This window comes from Colias eurytheme, chromosome 13 (assembly GCF_061535395.1).
Source record: "Colias eurytheme isolate Ceu_HAF_F1 chromosome 13, ilColEury1 Martin Lab GWU primary, whole genome shotgun sequence".
In the NCBI taxonomy this organism is placed as follows: domain Eukaryota; kingdom Metazoa; phylum Arthropoda; class Insecta; order Lepidoptera; family Pieridae; genus Colias; species Colias eurytheme.
Window position 1 is genome coordinate 613,505 of NC_142992.1, and position 19,599 is coordinate 633,103.

The window sequence follows — 19,599 nt, forward strand, 5'->3', positions numbered from 1 at the left end:
TAGATATAGATTGACCTTTCAGATGGATTGTAGTCAGAAATAAAAGGAGGGATAGAAGGTAAGGTAAAATAAAAAATAAGAAAATATGCAACATCAAATTTTATTTCCTTAAATTATTATAGTTATATACATTAAAATAATAATAAATAATCAGTTTTACTTATTTTAAATATATACAGGCGAAGCAAAAGATGGGGTGAAAATTAAGGAATATAATTACAATCATTTAATAATTATAATTATAAAGTTACACTACTTGAGCATATACATTTTTAAAGTCAACAATAATATATTAATTTGTTTACTTTTTAAGGTTACTATGCGATATGTGAATAACTATAAGTTTTTTAGATATACCTTCTAATATATGATGAAGGAAAGATGATATGAATGAATCAAATCTTTATATATAAAAATGAATCGCAAAATGTGTTGGTAAGCGCATAACTCGAGAACGGCTTAACCGATTTCGATAATTCTTTTTTTATTATATTCCTTGAAGTACGAGGATGGTTTTTATGTAGAGAAAACGTAAATATGTACCACGGGCGAAGCCGGGGCGGACCGCTAGTATTTTATATATATCTATACTTAACTACAATAAATTGAAAATTAAATTTTCAGATAAACTCAATTTATTTTGGACTCGTATTTACTTGTATTATTTCATCATGTGGGTAAATTTAAAAGAAAGTTAAAGCCTATGGAAGCTTTGTATTTAAATAAATAAATACAGAGCTTTATTTAAGTTGGAGAAAAAGATTTTACTCAGAAAACTTATTAAACTTAGATAAATGCAGTCTTTTTTAAGGAATTTTATACTTGAATTAGATTATATAATAACAATCTACCTAACTCTAATAGTATTTCTAAGATCTACTATTATCTTCACCCCATCCTGGCTCAGTGCTTCGCCTGTATATTTCTCAATATCTATACATTTATCAATATTATTTACAATCACTATGTGTCTTTTCTCTTATATTTACAATTTGAATATTTACATATTTACCATTTTACAAATAAACTATATTAGGATTTATGTCACTCTATAAGATATGAGATTTAAGTGAAAAAGTACAGAATCACTTAATTTACGTAACTATAGTACATACATTTGTCTCCCTCTCTCTTGTGGGATATTTTAAGAGAGGAAGAGACAAAACATTAAGCGCATATAATTTTATTGAAGGCCCTTAAAGTAAGATTATACGATTATTGGTTTCCTCTCTCTTATTCTACAAGAACAACTCTTTTTCCTTAGTTTAATATTATTGTTTTTATAAACATCAGTTAGGGATTTGGAAGAGGCTCGTTGCTATAAAGATTCCGGTTTATTTGTCGCGTCTCGTTCGCAGTTCACCATTTTGATATGCTTCTCTTTCTTTTTGTCTTCTTTTTCTTTCTCTTTGTCAGCGGCTTTCAATTGAACAGTTTGTCCGTTCGTTAGTTTGTTGAAGTCAGCCGTTTCAGTTTGCGTCTCTTTGTCGGCGCATGATGGTTCTGGAAACAAACATTTTTATTGTTAGACAGAATAAACATAAAAGTTAAGCAAGTAGTATAGATATCTATATTATTATTATATGTATTTACACAATTATTTGCGATAGGCCGGAGCAAGCAGTTTTCGCTAAAAAGGTATCAGAATATATTCCGAAAAGATTAATCCCGTCATCCCCGCGGCAATCCGTGCTCTGAACACAAGGATTCTGATTGCTTAGGATGAGGGTTAAATCATTTAATTATTGCCATAATTTTAATTAACACCCCATAATTTTATAATTATGTTTGATGATAACATAAATGCACATACAATACAAACAGAATATTCGCTTTAATAAGGGACCCATCGTACAATTTAATATTTAATCATTATAACTAGACTTTATTTTTAACTTCTTTATTTTTTTTGTTAAAATAAGCATTTTATGAATTGATATATTATTATGTGGATTGTGGGTGTAGTCCTGTACAATGTGCCCTGTGTGATGTACTTGTGGATGTATAATGTGTGTGTTGTGTATGTCTGTATATGTATGGTGTTTACCAGTGCTGTGTATATGTACATGTGTGTGTGTCAGTACCACAGATCACAGAAACTAAAGGGAGATATGGTTAGGGGGCGGGGCCGGTGTCGCAGCAATATGCCCAAAAAAAGAACAAACTGTAGCGGTGCTGTATACGTACATCACTTACAATCTAGTGTGCGAACGAATAGTCGCTCTCATATTTTTGTGTGATGACACGCACACAACGCGAAGTATTGTTTTGATTTTGTTTACTGCAGTTGTGTGCGTAAATTTGTAATGAGACACGGTTTCGTACTCAGCGCAAGCGATTGGCATCTCTCTAGATCTCTATGGTCAGTACATTATAATAATATATAGTCTATACAAAAAGTGAAGTCCCATCTCCCCTAGTGGGGTAGGAGACAAGACAGATGAATTATTATATACATCTGTTTCACTGATCGATTTTCTTTAGGGACAAGTAGGTGATCAGCCTTCAGTGTCCTGACAGACCGAGACATTTTTTTTTTCTTCGTCTCCATCAATCGAACCCAGGACCCTCTAACGCACACGCGTCAACCACTGTACCAAGGAGGCGGTCTCTACATGTGCTGTGTAAATGTTTATTTGGTATTAGGTGTACATGTGTGTATGTGTATGTGTGTATGTGTGTATGTGTATGTGTGTATGTGTATGTGTGTATATGCGTGTACTCACTGTGTGCCGCGAGCGGGGAGCGCGGCGGCGCGCGGCTGAAGCGCACCGGCATCATGCTCTGCCGCACGTTGCGCTCCGGACGGATCAGGATTATGTACAGCTGCAATTGGAAGAGTATTGCAGTAGAGAGACGAACAAATTTAGTAGATAAAATAAATAAGTGACGATATATCTAATTTGCATTTGAGTTTATGCACAAATACAATGCATCAACTCAAAGAAGCAGAACAAAATGTATAATAATTATGTTTATGTTGTAATGTTTATGTTCAAATAAATGTAAGAAATACACTCGCAAAAAGGATATACATATAATAAGTATAACCAATCATATGAAATCTAATGATGATGTTTGGTGTACAAAAATAACCGATACTGCCTCACAATATTGTACAATATTGTGTTGCTTATCCAAAATTGAAAGTGTCTGCAAATAAGCTTCTATTTAAAATTACTTCAGTGGATAAAATAAAACCTAAGGTAATCTAGACCGGACACAGCTGATATTTTTGTGAAGACATTTGAAGGATAGAGCTCCTGTAGGTAAATGGATGGATAATATTAAAGAAAAATGACTCGATCGCAAGTTGGATTAAAATATTTGTCGTTGTCTCGCTATGTTGAAAATAAAATATGATCCATATTAATTCAATGTTCTTTTTTAGGGTAAAAAGACTTTCAAAAGTACAACGTTTAATTCTATAAACTCTATCAGGAAAAATCTCTTAACTACCTTATTTTCTCTTCAAAAATTATCACTGATACAACAATTAATATTATACAAGCAAAAAAATATTAAATCTAATACAAAGCACTTGAAATTATACAAAAAATTACGTAAATTCTTGCAGCATTATAAATAATCCAAAAAATTCTTCAAGTGACAAGCCTATGATAATATTATATAAGCTCTTTAACCTTCCTCGATAAATGGGCTATCTAACACCGTAAGAAATTTTCAAATCGAACCAGTAGTTCCTAAGACTAGCGCCTTCAAACAAACAAATTAACAAACACTTTATAATATTATCTAAGTAATAACTAATAAGTATAAATAAATAACAAGTATACGCGTGACAAATACGGTAACAAGACAAGTGACACTCACCTTAGGTGAGAACAAACAAACGAGCGTGACACTAGCGCTGAGCGAGATGGTGACGGCCATGCTGGTGATGCGCAGCGGCACGTGGCTCGCTGTGCCGAAGTAGAGAGGCACAAACGCGAGCCAGATCACACATGTGGTGTACATTGTGAACCCTGAACAAAATTGTATACGTGGGAACTTCTGCTTATATCCGAATTGGTGGTTAATGGATAACTATGTTATGATGATTTAAAAGTGGGTCTAGATGAAGTATAATTGAATAAATATTGAGCCTTTCTTTCTACTATAAGCGTGTTGAGTATTTGGTTTTGTTGGTTTTTAATAGGATAGAGCCATTCTAGTAAATGCTGTCATGCTTTTTATGATGCTATAAAACGATATTACATATAGTTCTACCAAATAGTTCATTACGAATTGATTTAATTACGATTAGGTTCATAGAAATATTTAGATAGAGATTAGAGATACCTTCGTTTTCCACGTTTCGAAAAATTTCATAACATAAGATATTATTGTAAACTTTTTTTTGGAATCCTAAATAAAATGTTACACGAGTATCTAGATAAATATTCGTGTTTGAAACAGGATTCATTTCAGTTTAATCGGTTCATATTAATGAAATTGTTGATGGAATGTGTTGTGGAGTTAGTACGTCACAAGGAGGTCATATTGTGGTTTACTCAATGACCACAAATTGACACATAGCCCGTATAAACGGATGCAGTGTTAATTAAAATGTAAGGACAGATCCTATGGGAGATATGTTTCAAAGAGTACAAATGTGAATTTTCTTCTGCACCACATCTAGTAACCAATATATCTTAATTGATTGAACGAAATTTCAAAATTATTTGACATATTGCTCATAATTTCGTTGGATTTTAAAGGCGAGCAATTTCATAAGGTGATACATCATATCGGCTGGAGTTAGCCCATTGACAATACTAAGCCCTCGAATAAATCAATTTCTCGTCCGATTGGGGACATTTTTGACAAGATTAATGACCAAAAGTAAAATTTAATCTCTGGTACGAATGTCTCGTTAAAGGATTTATCATTTCAGCTTGTAACTTTAGATTAATGATGTTTAATGTCTTTGACACCGGCTGTGAAATCTCTATCTAATCTGCAATTAATCTGTTGTAGGACCTAATTTTAGCTCTCAGCTGGAAGATTGTTACCGTTGACTATTGGATTAATATAAATTTCAAAAGTCAATATGATCTATTGGAAAATTTGAGACTTAGGCAGTGGAAAATTATTTCATGGAGAAGAGCAGCAAACTATAATCGTTGCTATGAACGGGTATATTTTGTATCCATCCTAAGCTTTATTAACATTACAATAATTTACTGAGCTTCTGTATTAGGAGTCAAATGTATCAGAAAAATATTAGTCCTATCTTCATGATCGCACTAAAGAAAAAGCAACATCGATGCCCTATTCTTTTGAAATTTGTGTCCAATTTGTCTTTTAGCATAGTACTCCGAATTCCTGACATATACATAAGTAGACAAGGCTGAATACGAGACAGACTTCGTACAATGCACATCCAACGTAATCCCTTGCGTTATTTGCTTACAGCATTGTTGGATAAACACCCAAACCAGAATCCTAATTGAAATTCAATTATTGATCCCGTTGACGTCGGGCAATTAGCTGACGCGTGTGTTTGAACATTTAGGATTTCAATTGTTAGTTCGTAATAAGCCTTATTTGACTGTTAATAACAGTTTCAGTAGAATGTAATGTCGGTTTGTAGCATAGTATTTGATGTTAATTGAGATATTATAATAAGTCCGGAGGAAGGTAAGTAGAAGATAATGCTATAAATGATTAAAGATATTATGTTTTTTACATTAAAACAGTTAACAGTTATCTGTATCTGTATAATGAATGCCTGACTCCTTAATAGATGATAAGACGTCAGTCCCGAAATCATTTGCTATGTATGATCCGTTTCATATTCTGTCTCAAATGCGTTAATATCTCCAATACTTAAATTTTTAAGATAAATTTTAGTATCGGTCGAATCCAAAGGAATAAATCCAAAGATTTTGATTTAGTTAATTTGGTTTAAAGTTTAAACATTACTTCAACGACAGCATTAGGTACTTGCTCGATGTTCGGACGTTGCACCATTTACTGAGACAGTCGGATATATATTTCTGTCGAGTGGAAGCAATTTATTATTCTCTATGGATACATTAATCGAACTGCATTCAAGATGGACACATCAGTATTGTTTCGTGCATTCACTTCCAATGACTAAGCTCAGTAGTGAAGCTTGATTGACGAACTGGTGGATAAGGACAAAGCAATAGGTCTAAATGTACTGGAAAGTATTTATGATTTGCTAGTTAGTTTATTTTAAAATAGAATTATTATTTTGCAAGTAATATCGGTTTCTGTAATGTATGTTCAATCCCATTTAAATGTAATTTAAGTTTATTTAATATTAAACATTCAAAAATCAAAGGGTTATAAATATTTAAAATTTAGGAAATTGAGATTTCCTACTTACTGCCAGTTATTAGAAATTCGGAGAAAGCAAGGATTGCGTTCATTCCAAATGAAATATTTGACAATTAGTTATATACTCGAAATTTATGATAATAAATTAAATTTTGGACACTTAGTAGTTAGTATTGATATTATTTTAAACAAAACTTATTATTACAATTAGCTACGAGAACTTCAAGATACTTTACCCAAATTTCCTTTAACACAGTATAATCAAACCCTAAATTGTTCAGTTTGCAACAATTTATTTAACCAGCTTCCCTTTGGATCGTTACCACAACAATAAAATATGTACCTACCAATATGCTTGCTCTCATTAAACGCCTCTGGTATCTTCCTGGTCAGCACGGCATACACCGTGCAGACGAGGATCAGCACGATCGGATAGAAGAAGGCGATCATGTATGACGCGTCGACGTACGAGTCGCACACGAGCATGTTGTCCTCGCGGGTCGGGTAGTGGTGCATCGCGCGGGCTGGGGCCACTATCATCCACACTACTACTATGAGCACCTGGAATTAATGATCATATTAATCCCTTTTAGGGAAAGTAACTAGCAAATAACATGTGGTATACTTCACACACACTCACACACACATACACACACACTCACACTGATATTTTATTTAATTCTTTCTTTTCTTTTATGTTTTTGCATTGTATTCATTCATATTGTTTTATTCTGTTTCTGTATTAGTGTTAAAGAAGAGCGGAACCTCCTGACACAAGCATTTTATTTGCTTACTAAGAGTGTTCCAATCACAAATTAGTTTAAGACCTAATATAAAAGAAACACTGTTATTTCAAGACACACTGATATTTTTTTAGAGGTTAATCGAGTTCAAAGTGCGTAGGTCACTAGATGGTAAGCTCGTCAAAATTTGCAGAGCAATTGCAATCGTGTTGCTCGATTATTGGCATCAAGAGAACAAATATTGACGATGAAACTAAAGGAATGAACTGGGAAATTTTAGGAAGAGAATCCATGAAAATGAAAGGTCTCCGTATCAAGAAGACATAATATTAAGATTGAATCCATTGTTAGAATAATTAAATGTGGTACCTAATATTACGAGGTTTTTTCATTTATTGCTCTTGCAGACGAAAAGACAATTAACTCATTTTGCATTTACAAAGCAGATAATATATTATCATATATAAGGGTAGGTATACCCTTAACAAGTAACTGAGCAACGTGATTATAAAACGTGATAAACCTATACCAATAAAGTGGAAACCCCTAGCGACTAACTTTACTCGCAAACTAATTTAAAGATATAACATCACTCTGACTGTCTCGTTAAAAACCGAGTTTATTGTGCCCTCGTAAACTCATCTTGTAATCAACCCGAATAGTTTAGGGTTTCCGTGGAATTTCTATACGCGAAGCTCTTTGTTAATTATTTTATCAAAAGTTTTATGATATAGGACCAAATTTTAATTGATTATCATCCCTTGACGGTATGGTAATTGATGTGTGGTAGTCAAATTTAATTTACTCTTCACAGAAAACTAACTGGGAAATATAAATTTCTATGTATGAAACTGGGAAATATAAGAGACTAAAGGAGTGTTTTATACCTCATTAGAATTTCTAATCGTTTTTATTCGTTATCAAAATATAATCGATAAATTCTAGAATATGAGGGATATTCACATACATTGAAAGCTAAATACGAATAAGTCAAGTGGAGTCAATTGAATGCAGTCCGAATAGATTTTATAGTAAATACTGACTCGTATGTTTGATTTGTGGTAACCTCTATGCTTTAATTCAAAGCTGGAAGTTGTCACTGAAATATTGTCATTGAGTGATGTTGTTACCTATAGCTTGTTTATAAAATCGAAACAACGTAGTAAATAATAGTTTAACGAATGTCAGGAAGTGTAGCGGCATGTGGAAAAGTGGAGTTTATGGGGGTAGGAAATTGAGAAAAAGAATTTTTATATCTGTTATAATTTAGAATTTTCTTTTGTTTAATTATAAAGATGACATATTTTTCTAATTTTGTAATTCATAACGATTAAACCTATGCATTCTGAATTACTAAATCGACATAGATATTGTCGTCATCATTTATTCCAACATCGTCAAACTTATACATTGTGTGCATTCAAACGGTCGTAAATTTAACCATTTGATAAATCTCGCATACGATTTTATATTAACTGCCATAATATGCAGCTCTAAATCATCTACATTGGCACGCTATTCATTTTATTACAAGTGGCAAATCTTGCATTGGTTTTTGGGTCAAATAATATTTCACATCTGTTCCTTGCTAGGGTTTTTATGTTTTGCAGTAATATAGAATTTGGGTTGGCTGTTTTTCGATGCAGGAAAAGCATCATGGTTTTTACAATATAAAATGATACTTATAACCAAATCAAAAGGGACAAACATGCATATTTGCGTAACGTTATTATTACGAAATCAAAACATTATAAACAAAGTTTGAAATCTTTTGATTTAAAATGCCTGCAAGTACTTCATTATCATAATCAAAAAGGTGGCTATTAAAAGGCCTTCAATCTACATAAAGTCAAAACCAAATCCATAATAATATATAAATACTTCCTCCGTAATAAAAGGAAACTCACAGCCTAGTCTCGATTACTGTTGAGTCATTAGAAATTTATTAATTGTGGTTAACCTAAAGATCCACCCTTTGCAGCGGTATTTTAAATAAAGCGTGATTAATTATTTTAGATTCGAGATTGATGTGAAAACGATTAGAGAACTCGACGAGTACCGTAATGCTTCGCTTGAGAGGTTATTCTGTTTTGTTTTAATTCTTATTAGCATTACAAGATTCGGTTTTAAGAAAATATTGTAAGGAAGAGTTAATTGGAGATCGTTAATGTTTGAGTAAATTATGAGGTTTGCGTCTTTTAAGAAATTGATCGTCTTATTTGTAAAGATAGGAAATATAAATAAATAATAGGCAGATAAAATATGTATTTACGTCCTTTGGAATATTAATTTAAGTCCTTAAGAATCCATAACATTAATAACATACCGAGCTTTTGAGAACAAATTAAAGAATTGTTACAAATTTACGATAAAATAGAGAAAATATTATTAAAATGTTATTTAATATGAAACAATAATTTAATATAAACCACTTTATGCTAAACATATCCAGAGGAATGTGACATAAATAATTATTTTAATCTGTGAACACGCCGCAATGTTGGAAATTGGCGCCAAACCAAAACCTGTCAGCAGAGATTTGTTAATCTGCTTACTTAGCACTTAACTTTGGAAACAATTTTATACTCATAAACATTTTTAAATTCTTGGGACTGTACTTAACTTTTCAGATTCAATAATATACTAACGAAAAAAAACATGTATTTTGGCGTATTTTGAATGTGTTTCACCATAACTAACAGCGGTTAAAGGGACTGAATTTTTGTTATTAAATCAATTCTTTTATATTGTTACTGTATGTGCGTGTATCTACGGGTAATTTATTATGTTCACTACATTTTAATTGGAATTTCCTTTATATTACATTGAGCTTTCATTTGTTTGACTACTACCCCATAGAAGTTAGTTTTATTGGAAAAAAATATAGGTGACGGTCAAACTTTAAGTAATTATAGCTTCAGAAAATGCTACAAAGCGTCAGAGTTAATTTAAAATAAGGCTTTGTTACAGACACATTATTATACGGACATAGTTATTTAAATATACTTAGGTTAAATTTCAGCGAGGTTAGCCTAATTACGCTGGTAATTCTGTACCTTTTAAAGAGTAGCGCAAAATTATTTAAGCGCTGTTTAAATCATGCTCTGACTTTACGAGTGCAGTAAAAGAAGGTACTTTTATAAATTCTAGGTCTTTATAATTTTAACTTAATGAATTCTGCAATAGGCAGTGTTACCAAAATGTTGAAAACAACCTATCTCAGAAGTTTACCATGAACACGAAGCTTTACATCATGTTAATAACCGCGTACCATTTTGGTGTCACCACGGGTTAGTGATATAATCAACAAACACAAACAACAAATCGCGTTTAGAATCCGTTAAAATAGCCTTTATTATTACTACTTTTCCTTTTTTATTACGAACTTAGGTAATCGTGGCGAGGAAGGTCCATTGCCACACAAAGGACGCGTATCATCTTTTTTCATTTTATTTTCATTTTTTTATTTTTGTAGCGTAGGTACGATCTGTTAGCAAAATTGAGTATTCTGCACCCCACGCATACCATATTTGATTTAATGTGAGACTCAGTGATTTGTTCCAAACGCATACTATTTTTAAGCTATTGCATAGCTTCTATCGCGGGCCTTGAGCGCGGGGACCAAATCCAGAAAGTCCGTAACGAAAAAACCTCACCCTCCCCACTCCGACGGGCTCGGAGGTGTAGCTTGAAGGCATAGCATGCAATAGCTTTACCGCGGCAGTCCTCGAGTGCCACACGTCTTTTTTTTTGTAGCGTGCGATCTGTTAGCAGAATTGAGTATTCTGCACCCCACGCATACCATATATTTTGATTTAATGTGAGCCGAACTCAGTGATCTGCTCCAAACGAATTCTATTTTTTATATTTTTTCTGTGAGCAGAATTCAGTGATCTTACGTGCACTTTTGTAATTTTTTTCAACTTTTTCTTTATTTTTTGACGTGACAACGTCTTATAATTTGATAGAGCCGGCTGCACGCACGAAAAAACATGACTTATGCGGCGTTACCTCGCTCTGAGGCGTTCCATGTAAGGCTTGAAGTGCAAGCGAGAGCGCGGAACGAGCGACAAAGAAGCACAATCGGACGTTGTCACGTTCAACTATCGTCAGTAAATCGACTTTACAGACAACCAATTTTGAAGTAAAAACTTCTTTAGCGGCGTTGAGCACTTTTTCTGTAATGGGTATAAAATCTTAAACTCGCGTCAGGACACGTGACCTGATCGAAAAAGCGTAAGACGGATGGAGAGTAGACAGCTATCCCCTCTCTACTACGCGCGTTTTCACTTCTGCCGGCACTCCCGGAGTGCAATCCGTTTTTTTTTGTTCAGTAGTTACTAACCTGCACAGAGACCAGCGCCGCACAGATGGCGAGCTGCGAGGAGGGCGAGATGAGCAGCGGGCGCTTGGCCGAGCGGCGACTCGCGCGGAAGATGCGCGCGATGCGGTTCGTCTTCGTGAGGAGGGCGGCGTATACCACCGTGAAGCAGAACCCCGTGCCGAAGCTTCAATGTATTTAATATAAAATAATATTATTTAATATAGTTAAAATGTATATAATATAACTTATATGAAGTATGTAAACAACGCAGAAGCCCGAGCTGAAGCTGTGTAACCAAATGTTAAACTATGTATAGACGAGACGATTTAAATAAAACTCTTAATAAAAATAACTGCGTTAAAAACAACCGACTTCAAAAACGGAAAAGTAAAATATAAAAAAGATTTGATATTATTAATTACTACATATTATTTAAATGTGCTATTTACTAAAAAGGTTTGATGTCGGTGCACGGGCTTAATACTAAGTGCTTAGTGTTTGGCACCGACTTTATCTTTTCTATCACCAGACAGTTTAAAAGTTGCCGTACCGTAAATATAATGGAAAGTGGAAACTAAAGCTTCATTAGCCCGCACTATTCAGATTCAGCCCTAACCTTGTCATTAAATTGTATTATGTCAGTACACGGAGGAATATAATAACGATTCATTCATTCATTTGTATAAAGGCTCACTTGAATGAAGAGAATTGTAAAGACTATTCATGTTAGTAAAAACGTTGGATCTTTTTTGCATTGGCTGTATCCATTGGAATTCTTGCAGTGTTAGAAATATGTATATATATGACTTCTGTTGAGGTTAGTTACTGAAAAATTTTAAGTGTAGAGTTGTTTTTTAATAGAATACGAATTGGCTAGATCAATGCGTGTGTAGTTTATTACTGACTGCTGTATGTGACAGAGCATGATGGTATAGGTACTAGTGTATATGTCGCCGTCATCTGGTTGAATCTGCTATTTGATTGAATGACTAGCTCGTTTATTGAATGACATAATTTACTTTTTCCAAACGTCCACAAGAAGACGGTTGCCTTATACATACTGAAGTACCTATATGAATTATATTAAGTATATATATATAAGTAAGTAAGTATAAGTAAGTATATATATATATATATAAGTATATATACATAATATAACATTAAGCTACATATATGTACCTTAATGTTATATTATGTTATATTGTGTGCACCTGTGTGTAGTGTAAGAGCGTATACGCACTATGCGGGTAGCCGTCCGGCTGACCGCAAGCACAATTATGTACGTAATATTCATTTCTATGCGCACTGCGATGCGGCTACCGCAGACCGCACAGTGCGCATAGAAATGAATATTCCGTAAATAATTGTGCTTGCGGTCAGCCGGACGGCTACCCGCAATGCGGCTACCCGCATAGTGCGTATACGCTCTAAGACAGTCTTGAATACACCTTATAACCGAACGGTTGTTTCATTTGTACTCCAAGCCTCTAAGCATACTTCATATAATTCGTATAGGTACTTCAATACCAACGACTAAGCTAAATGGCGTTCATATAATACGTTGAACGTTACTTTAAACTATATTTGTTTCGTTGTGTGTTGACATGATTTTAAAAGAGCAATTATGGAGTTTCTTGCCGGGTCTTCTCCATAGATACCTACTTTCCGAATCGGTGGTACTTAAATGTTAAAAATATGCAATGATGATTGAACAGTGCTTCTAGAAGAAGTCTAATTGAATAAATATATGTTTGAGTTTGCGTTTGTGTACCTGTGTGTGTACGTGTGTGTATTCCGGATGTTTGTGTGTATATAAAATGTGACCTAAAATACAAGTAATTTTTATTACCTAGTTTAGTTTAGGCACCAGTCTCACACTTATTTATATGTACTGAAAATGTGTAAACTTATTTATGTAACTGATGTGAGAAAATAAACTCTTTTTTTTAATTTTATAATACATACCGTTGTATGGAGCACAGCAGGTCGGTGGGGCGGAAGACGAGCGCGAAGGTGACGAGGTAGCACATGAGGATGCCGGCGAGCAGCACGTACGACAGCTCGCGCCCGCTCGCGCGCACCACCGGCGTGCCGCCGTGACGGACCCACACGCCGAACACGAAACTGTCGCACATCAATAAATAATAAAAACGTTGTGTGGTTTTATGAAACCACGGTAAAAGTGAAACTGTTCGAACGGTTCCGAACACTGCTTCGTGTAGCGCATGTCGCGTGACGGTCGGCTATACCTACTCGGCAGCCGCGATACACGCGACATGTGCTACACAGACCAAAAAGTTTGAGACGATGTAATAAAAGTTTCACTTTAATAATAAATACACTTTATTGAGCACCAAATAAAAACAGACAATATAACAAAAAGAAAAAGACAATCTATACTATAATATTATAAAGAGGAAAAGTTTTTAATTATGTATGTATGGTTTTCACGCATAAACCTCTCAACCGATTTTGATGAAATTTGGCACAGACAATCTTTAGACCCTGAGAAAGAACATAGAGAACAAAAAGAAACTTTTTTGGCAAGATTCAAAGATATCGTCGCCTATTCCATGACGTGACAGTATTGCTATGACGCGCCTTTGCAATTTTACTCTCAAGGCACCTAAAGAAGTTTCACTTCAAAAATTGTCAGAAAATGTATAGGTAAATATTATACACGGAAAATAAAATTTATACATTATAATATTATACAGTAGGTACTGTATTATCTTAGCCATATATATTTATCTTTTGAATGGTAATATAATTGAAAATCTATACTAATATTATAAAGCTGAAGAGTTTGTTTGTTTGTTTGAACGCGCTAAGCTCGGGAACTACTGGTCCGATTTGAAAAATTATTTCGGTGTTAGATAGCCCATTTATCGAGGAAGGTTATAGGCTATATATATATAGTTGGTCTTAGCGTGATGATATTATCATCACGCTAAGACCAACAGGGGTGGAGCCACGGGGGTGAAACCGCGCGGAGCAGCTAGTTAACTATATATTTGAAATTCTAATAAATAGTAGAGTTATAAATAAATCTATTTACAATATTTATTTACAATAGGTAGATGAGACTGCGTAAGTTTAAAAAAATATTAAAAAACATTATAATTTTAATATTGAATGTGTCAAAAACTTTACAATGTGCATGGTTATTGGTTGTGACATGAAAGTTATCAAACGTCGTGTTAAATAAAATCCATTAAATTCAAAATGAAATTAAAATTAAACTTAATTTCCTCACGAGACTTTTAAAATTAATTTACATTTTCATGAGTTTTTGTAGTAAATTATATTCGAATTTATTGTATTATTGGAATTAAGATTACACAGCGTTTACAAGAAGCTTAATACACAACGTAAAACAAATACAATCAATAGTTTTCAGGAGTCCATGAAAATATTAAAGACTAGCGGTCCGCCCCGGCTTCGCCCGTGGTACATATTTTGCAATAAAAAGTAGCCTATGTTCTTTCTCAGGGTCTAAAGATTGTCTGTGCCAAATTTCATCAAAATTGGTCCAGTAGTTTATGAGCCTATTCATTACAATCAAACAAACAAACAAACAAACAAAGTTTTCCTCTTTATAATATTAGTGTAGAAAAGCATTTAAAATGTACCTACGTTTGAATGAATCAAAACCGTGGGTCAAAGTATGAATTCTATTCCGGTTCAAAAGTACCGATTGACGGTCGATAATTGACCCCTTCCCGCGGTCGACGTATTTCAACATCCGCTTTATCGGTTTTTCTGTTTCTTGACAGATTTCGAGCATTGTTGATCGGTTTTAGATTGTAAGCCGGATGAAAATAGCGTAAGGGATAATATTATGATATTGAACGATTTCCGTGCAATTTTGGAAAGGTTTGGTATATCATATTATGTTACCTGATTGTTATATTTTTGTAGGTGCCTAAATTGTTATAATTGTTGGATGTTTTCTTAGATATAAAAGATACCTGCAATTTTGGTCTGTAATGAATTGTGTTCGTTTAAATTATTATAATTATTTAATTTTAAATCAATTTAATTTAAAGATGTAGGTTAATTAATGATCTCTACTAAAAATAATATTTTAAAAAGACATCGTATCTAAGTATTAGTCATTAGTTTAAGAAAAACAGCTTCTAAAATAGGCATAGTAAGTAATATCTATTTAATCTCCAATGAACCTAAAATTAAGTATATCTATTGCACGCCTCATAAGCGAAGCGTTGAGGTGGGTACTACTGTCACTTCGCGCAAAACATCTGATTTTTCAAACTTAAAATGTCTTTATGTATCATACATTGCACTTGTAAGATAATACATACACACACATATTAAGAAAAAACACTATTTTTAACGTTCATGATATTTTTGATGTCATTTTTGTTATTTAAACTAGTTAAAAAACAGTTTAAAAAAGTTCTGCCTTGGACGTCCGTGTGTCTGTATGTGCGGATCCTTTTTCTTGTTAACACGATAGCGACCGAAATACTTTACTAATCGAGTCTTTTTTTTCTCTTACGCTTGAGTATGCTCAGGAATAGAACCCTTTCATTTTTCAGGGTCTGATTCGATGTGGTTTAATTGTTATTAAATAAACAAAAATAATAATTAATAAATATTTATTAAAAAAAAATTATGAGGCGTGCACTTTTGGATTTTCCAAATTATTTAATTTTAGGTTCATTTCCATAACATGAAATACGCTCTATACCTTGATTAGTATTCTGAATGATAATTTCGTTTCTCATTAATTTAACAGTGTAGCAAATTGAACAGAAGCTGTTAGTTAGCCTGTATTCTGTGAATTAAGAAATAGGCATTTAGTCGGAAAGTTAATTACTCCGTAGAGACCTTATTCATTAAATTTTATTGAAAACTTTGAGAATTGTTTCATTTCGTTTTACTAAACATTACCTTTATTTTATTCTCTATTTATATTTTAGTATTTGTAAACTATGTTCGATAAAATATTGCAGAAAAAATGCTGATAAAAATAGCTCAGCATCAGCAAATAGAACTCGATTTTACAAGCTATTTTTTATTTTATACAGCGTTCATTAGTTTGAAAACCAACTTAAAAATAAAAACGTATGCAATTAATGGATTTTATGTAAAATAAATTCCATTCCACGTCGAGCTTCGGAATATTTAATAAAAAATCTTTCGAATCGGTTTTAGAAATAACAAGCTAGTAGGTACTTTTTATTTGAGCTCAAATGGGACCCGCATACCAATTTGCCAGGGAATTTTATTGTTACTACGCAAAAATAAAATTTCTACGCCTCTATTCACTTTTAGAAACCGTATATATTATAGTTTTTTTTGCTATCTACACGTGCGAATAGAATTTTTGGACTTTTTGTGGGTTTATATCAATCGAATTCAGGTGGAGCGAATTATAGATATTATGTGAGATTTTTCGTTCTATTTTGTTCATTGGAAAATTGTTGTTATTGTATATCGTAAACGGTTGTATCGTCCCACTGAGGAAAGGTTTACAATAAAACTACATTCTTCACAAGTATTGTAGGAGTGTTGTTACTAAGCAAATATTTAGCTTAATAATTTAACTTTTATGGTAGTTAGGTAACAGCATAAAAATAACAAGTTTAACAATAATAGTAACAAGCTTTTGCAATCAAACTAGTACAGAAATGTTATTTATGTACTAATTTTGTGCCGTATAGTGTTGTACAGCGTAGTTCACTACTGTGCCATTTAGAGCAATGCAGTAGTGTAGTGTAAAGTTGTCTAGTGTGTTTAGTTTCTATGTTATGTATTGAAGTGTATTATAGTACAATGTTAAGTGTATTGCATTATTCTTTTGTATAGTGCAGGGCAATGCAGGGACGTGTATTATGGTGTAGTGCAGTGTAGTATAGTGTAGCACAGTGCATTGCAGTATCGTGTAAGGTTTTGCTTTGCAGTGTGCTGTAGTGTAGTCTAGTGTAGCAGCCAGCTTTGCAGTATCGTGTAATATCTTGTATTGCAGTGCAGTGTATTGTTATGAAGTGTACTACAGTACAGTGTAGCACAGTACAGTGCATTGCTACGTATTGCAGTATCATGAATGTTTTATTGTGCAGTGTACTGCAGTATCAAACTCACGCAGTAAGCAGTATCCCACTAGCGGAGAAGGCCATAGCGCCGATGGCCCAGGCGGAGTCCGGTCGCAGGTACTGCTCGGGGATGGGCCGGCAGCGCGTGCGCGTGGCGTCGGGCAGCGCGCCGCGCGGACACACCACACACGCTGTCTCTACTAGCGGCGAGCGGATCTATATGAATTGGACACTTTTTTAATGAGTGTGGTTTTCTAAGTAAAGCTTAATACATACATCAAAGTTAATAATTGAAGTGAAACTTCTTTATCAGGGTTGGACAAAAATTTAGTGTAACATTTTTGCGTTACGCCGTACGCGTGACATTTTTGCGTTACGCCGTACGCGTGACATTTTTGCGTTACGCCATACTCGTGACATTTTTAAGGTCATAAAGAAGTTTCACTTCTTACGTGTGTACTCTAGTACACGCATACATTTTTTTGTTACGCACAAAAACATTTAGAAAAGAAGAAGGATAATGCGTGAGCCGCCATTTTCCTCAGCCGAGCCATGTCCACACTGACCGAGTTGCTTCTTGTCATACAAGCAATTGTTGACAATTTTGAATAGTTTTGACTTGTAGGATAGGATCTGCAGCTGATGCAGATATGCTGATATAACTTAGTATGTAATAAATTATATATCGTTTTCATGTGGATTATATATAAATTTAATTGATGGTTTACAATGTAGTTTCATGTTACTATTGAAAAATTTGCAAAGATAAAAATTTTATATCTATCAAAACCCAAGTTAATCAATATCCAATATGTCCTTAATAAAATCCAGAATATTCACTCCACTAATATATACCATACCTCATACTGTGTGCAGTTGAAGCAGTGCCAGCAGCAGCTCTCGCCCTCCACGTACTGCTTGGCCTGCCCCAGCTCGCACTCCGCGCTGCACACCGACTCCGGCGGGTGCGCTTCACCCCATTTGAACTGGATGTCTGAATCATAGTGTTAAGTTATAGTTGATAATGTCTCATAAAGTATAAGTATGTAGTAAGACCATAAAAATCATGAAGTATAAGAGTAAGTAGTAAGACCGCCACGCCGCGAAGTCACGACACTAATGTGCAACCGCCATTAGAATAGAATTGTTTTGCAACGTTTTATTTCAAAATGTTTTTATAATAAGGAAGTTACGTCAACTGATATTATAATATAGGTTAAAATGTGAAAAAAAAAATTGTACCAAAACAGACCTGCACTCTGCAGCAAATAAAATATGTAGTGGTTAAATGGTTCTCAAAATCACTTACTCAGATATACAAACTAAATTCTTATTATTCGACTCAAAAGTAAAAACATTACTTGTACAAGTAAAACGGTAAAAATATATCAATAGAGTTCATTTTCGAATGGAATATAGAAAAACAAATTTCATAGTAATTTGTGAGAAATGTCCTAGATTGTAGATACGACAATTTAATTTTCCAAACATTGTAAGGTAAAATTACTTCGCTCTCGGCTCAACGAGACTTGACTACTCTTTGTGAGAGTCGGTTTACTTAACGACCGTACGATATTTTCTGATTTAATTGTAAAACATTGCGCGATTTAAAAAAATACTATTCGATTCACTACTTTTATGTTTGAAAATACTTTAAAATCAGTACTTGTGAACTATAATTTGCAATGAATTCTTTTAAAAGATCAATTAGTATTTTACATGTCTTAATATATTTGTTTAGCATTGTTCCTATGACATAATTATGTTTATATAATATTTATAACCTTTAGTGCAATACGCAAGTTCTAAAATAAGAAAAGAAAAACAAACTTAATTTTGATCTTAAATATAATTGGTAGGTCAAATGCGAACAACAGTTTACGACCAAAGCAAATAAACTTCATAAAAGTAATGTCGTTACGATATCATAAACCCGCGCTCAAACGAGTGATTAAGATTGCATTTACTGCTTAATGCTTGTTGACTATTTGCTTAATAAAACTGCTTTGGAAACTTTTAACGAAAGGACATTAAATCTCGACAACATGTCTTTACTTTGTAATAATAAAGTTCTCTTTGTTGTATTAAGTTTCTCTTTGTTTGTTATAAAATTTTACTTACTCAATTTTAGAAGATTATTAGTTAAAAAAGGTTAAATTAG

General features: G+C 33.6%; 1 protein-coding gene across 1 annotated transcript in view; it reads right to left on the reverse strand.

Annotated features, from left to right (window-relative positions):
- Positions 1-773: 773 nt before the first annotated feature.
- LOC149903188 (metabotropic glutamate receptor 2-like) overlaps positions 774-19,599 on the reverse strand; it is an 87,752-nt gene continuing 68,926 nt past the window's right edge. Inside the window, exons 11-18 of the mRNA XM_090109048.1 lie at positions 18,299-18,432; positions 17,488-17,654; positions 13,342-13,500; positions 11,398-11,560; positions 6,657-6,870; positions 3,835-3,986; positions 2,727-2,826; positions 774-1,503 (exon numbers count right to left, since the gene is read on the reverse strand). Coding sequence (XP_089965174.1) covers positions 1,319-1,503; positions 2,727-2,826; positions 3,835-3,986; positions 6,657-6,870; positions 11,398-11,560; positions 13,342-13,500; positions 17,488-17,654; positions 18,299-18,432 — 1,274 coding nt within the window. The 3' untranslated portion in view covers positions 774-1,318. The remainder of the gene's footprint in view (positions 1,504-2,726; positions 2,827-3,834; positions 3,987-6,656; positions 6,871-11,397; positions 11,561-13,341; positions 13,501-17,487; positions 17,655-18,298; positions 18,433-19,599) is intronic.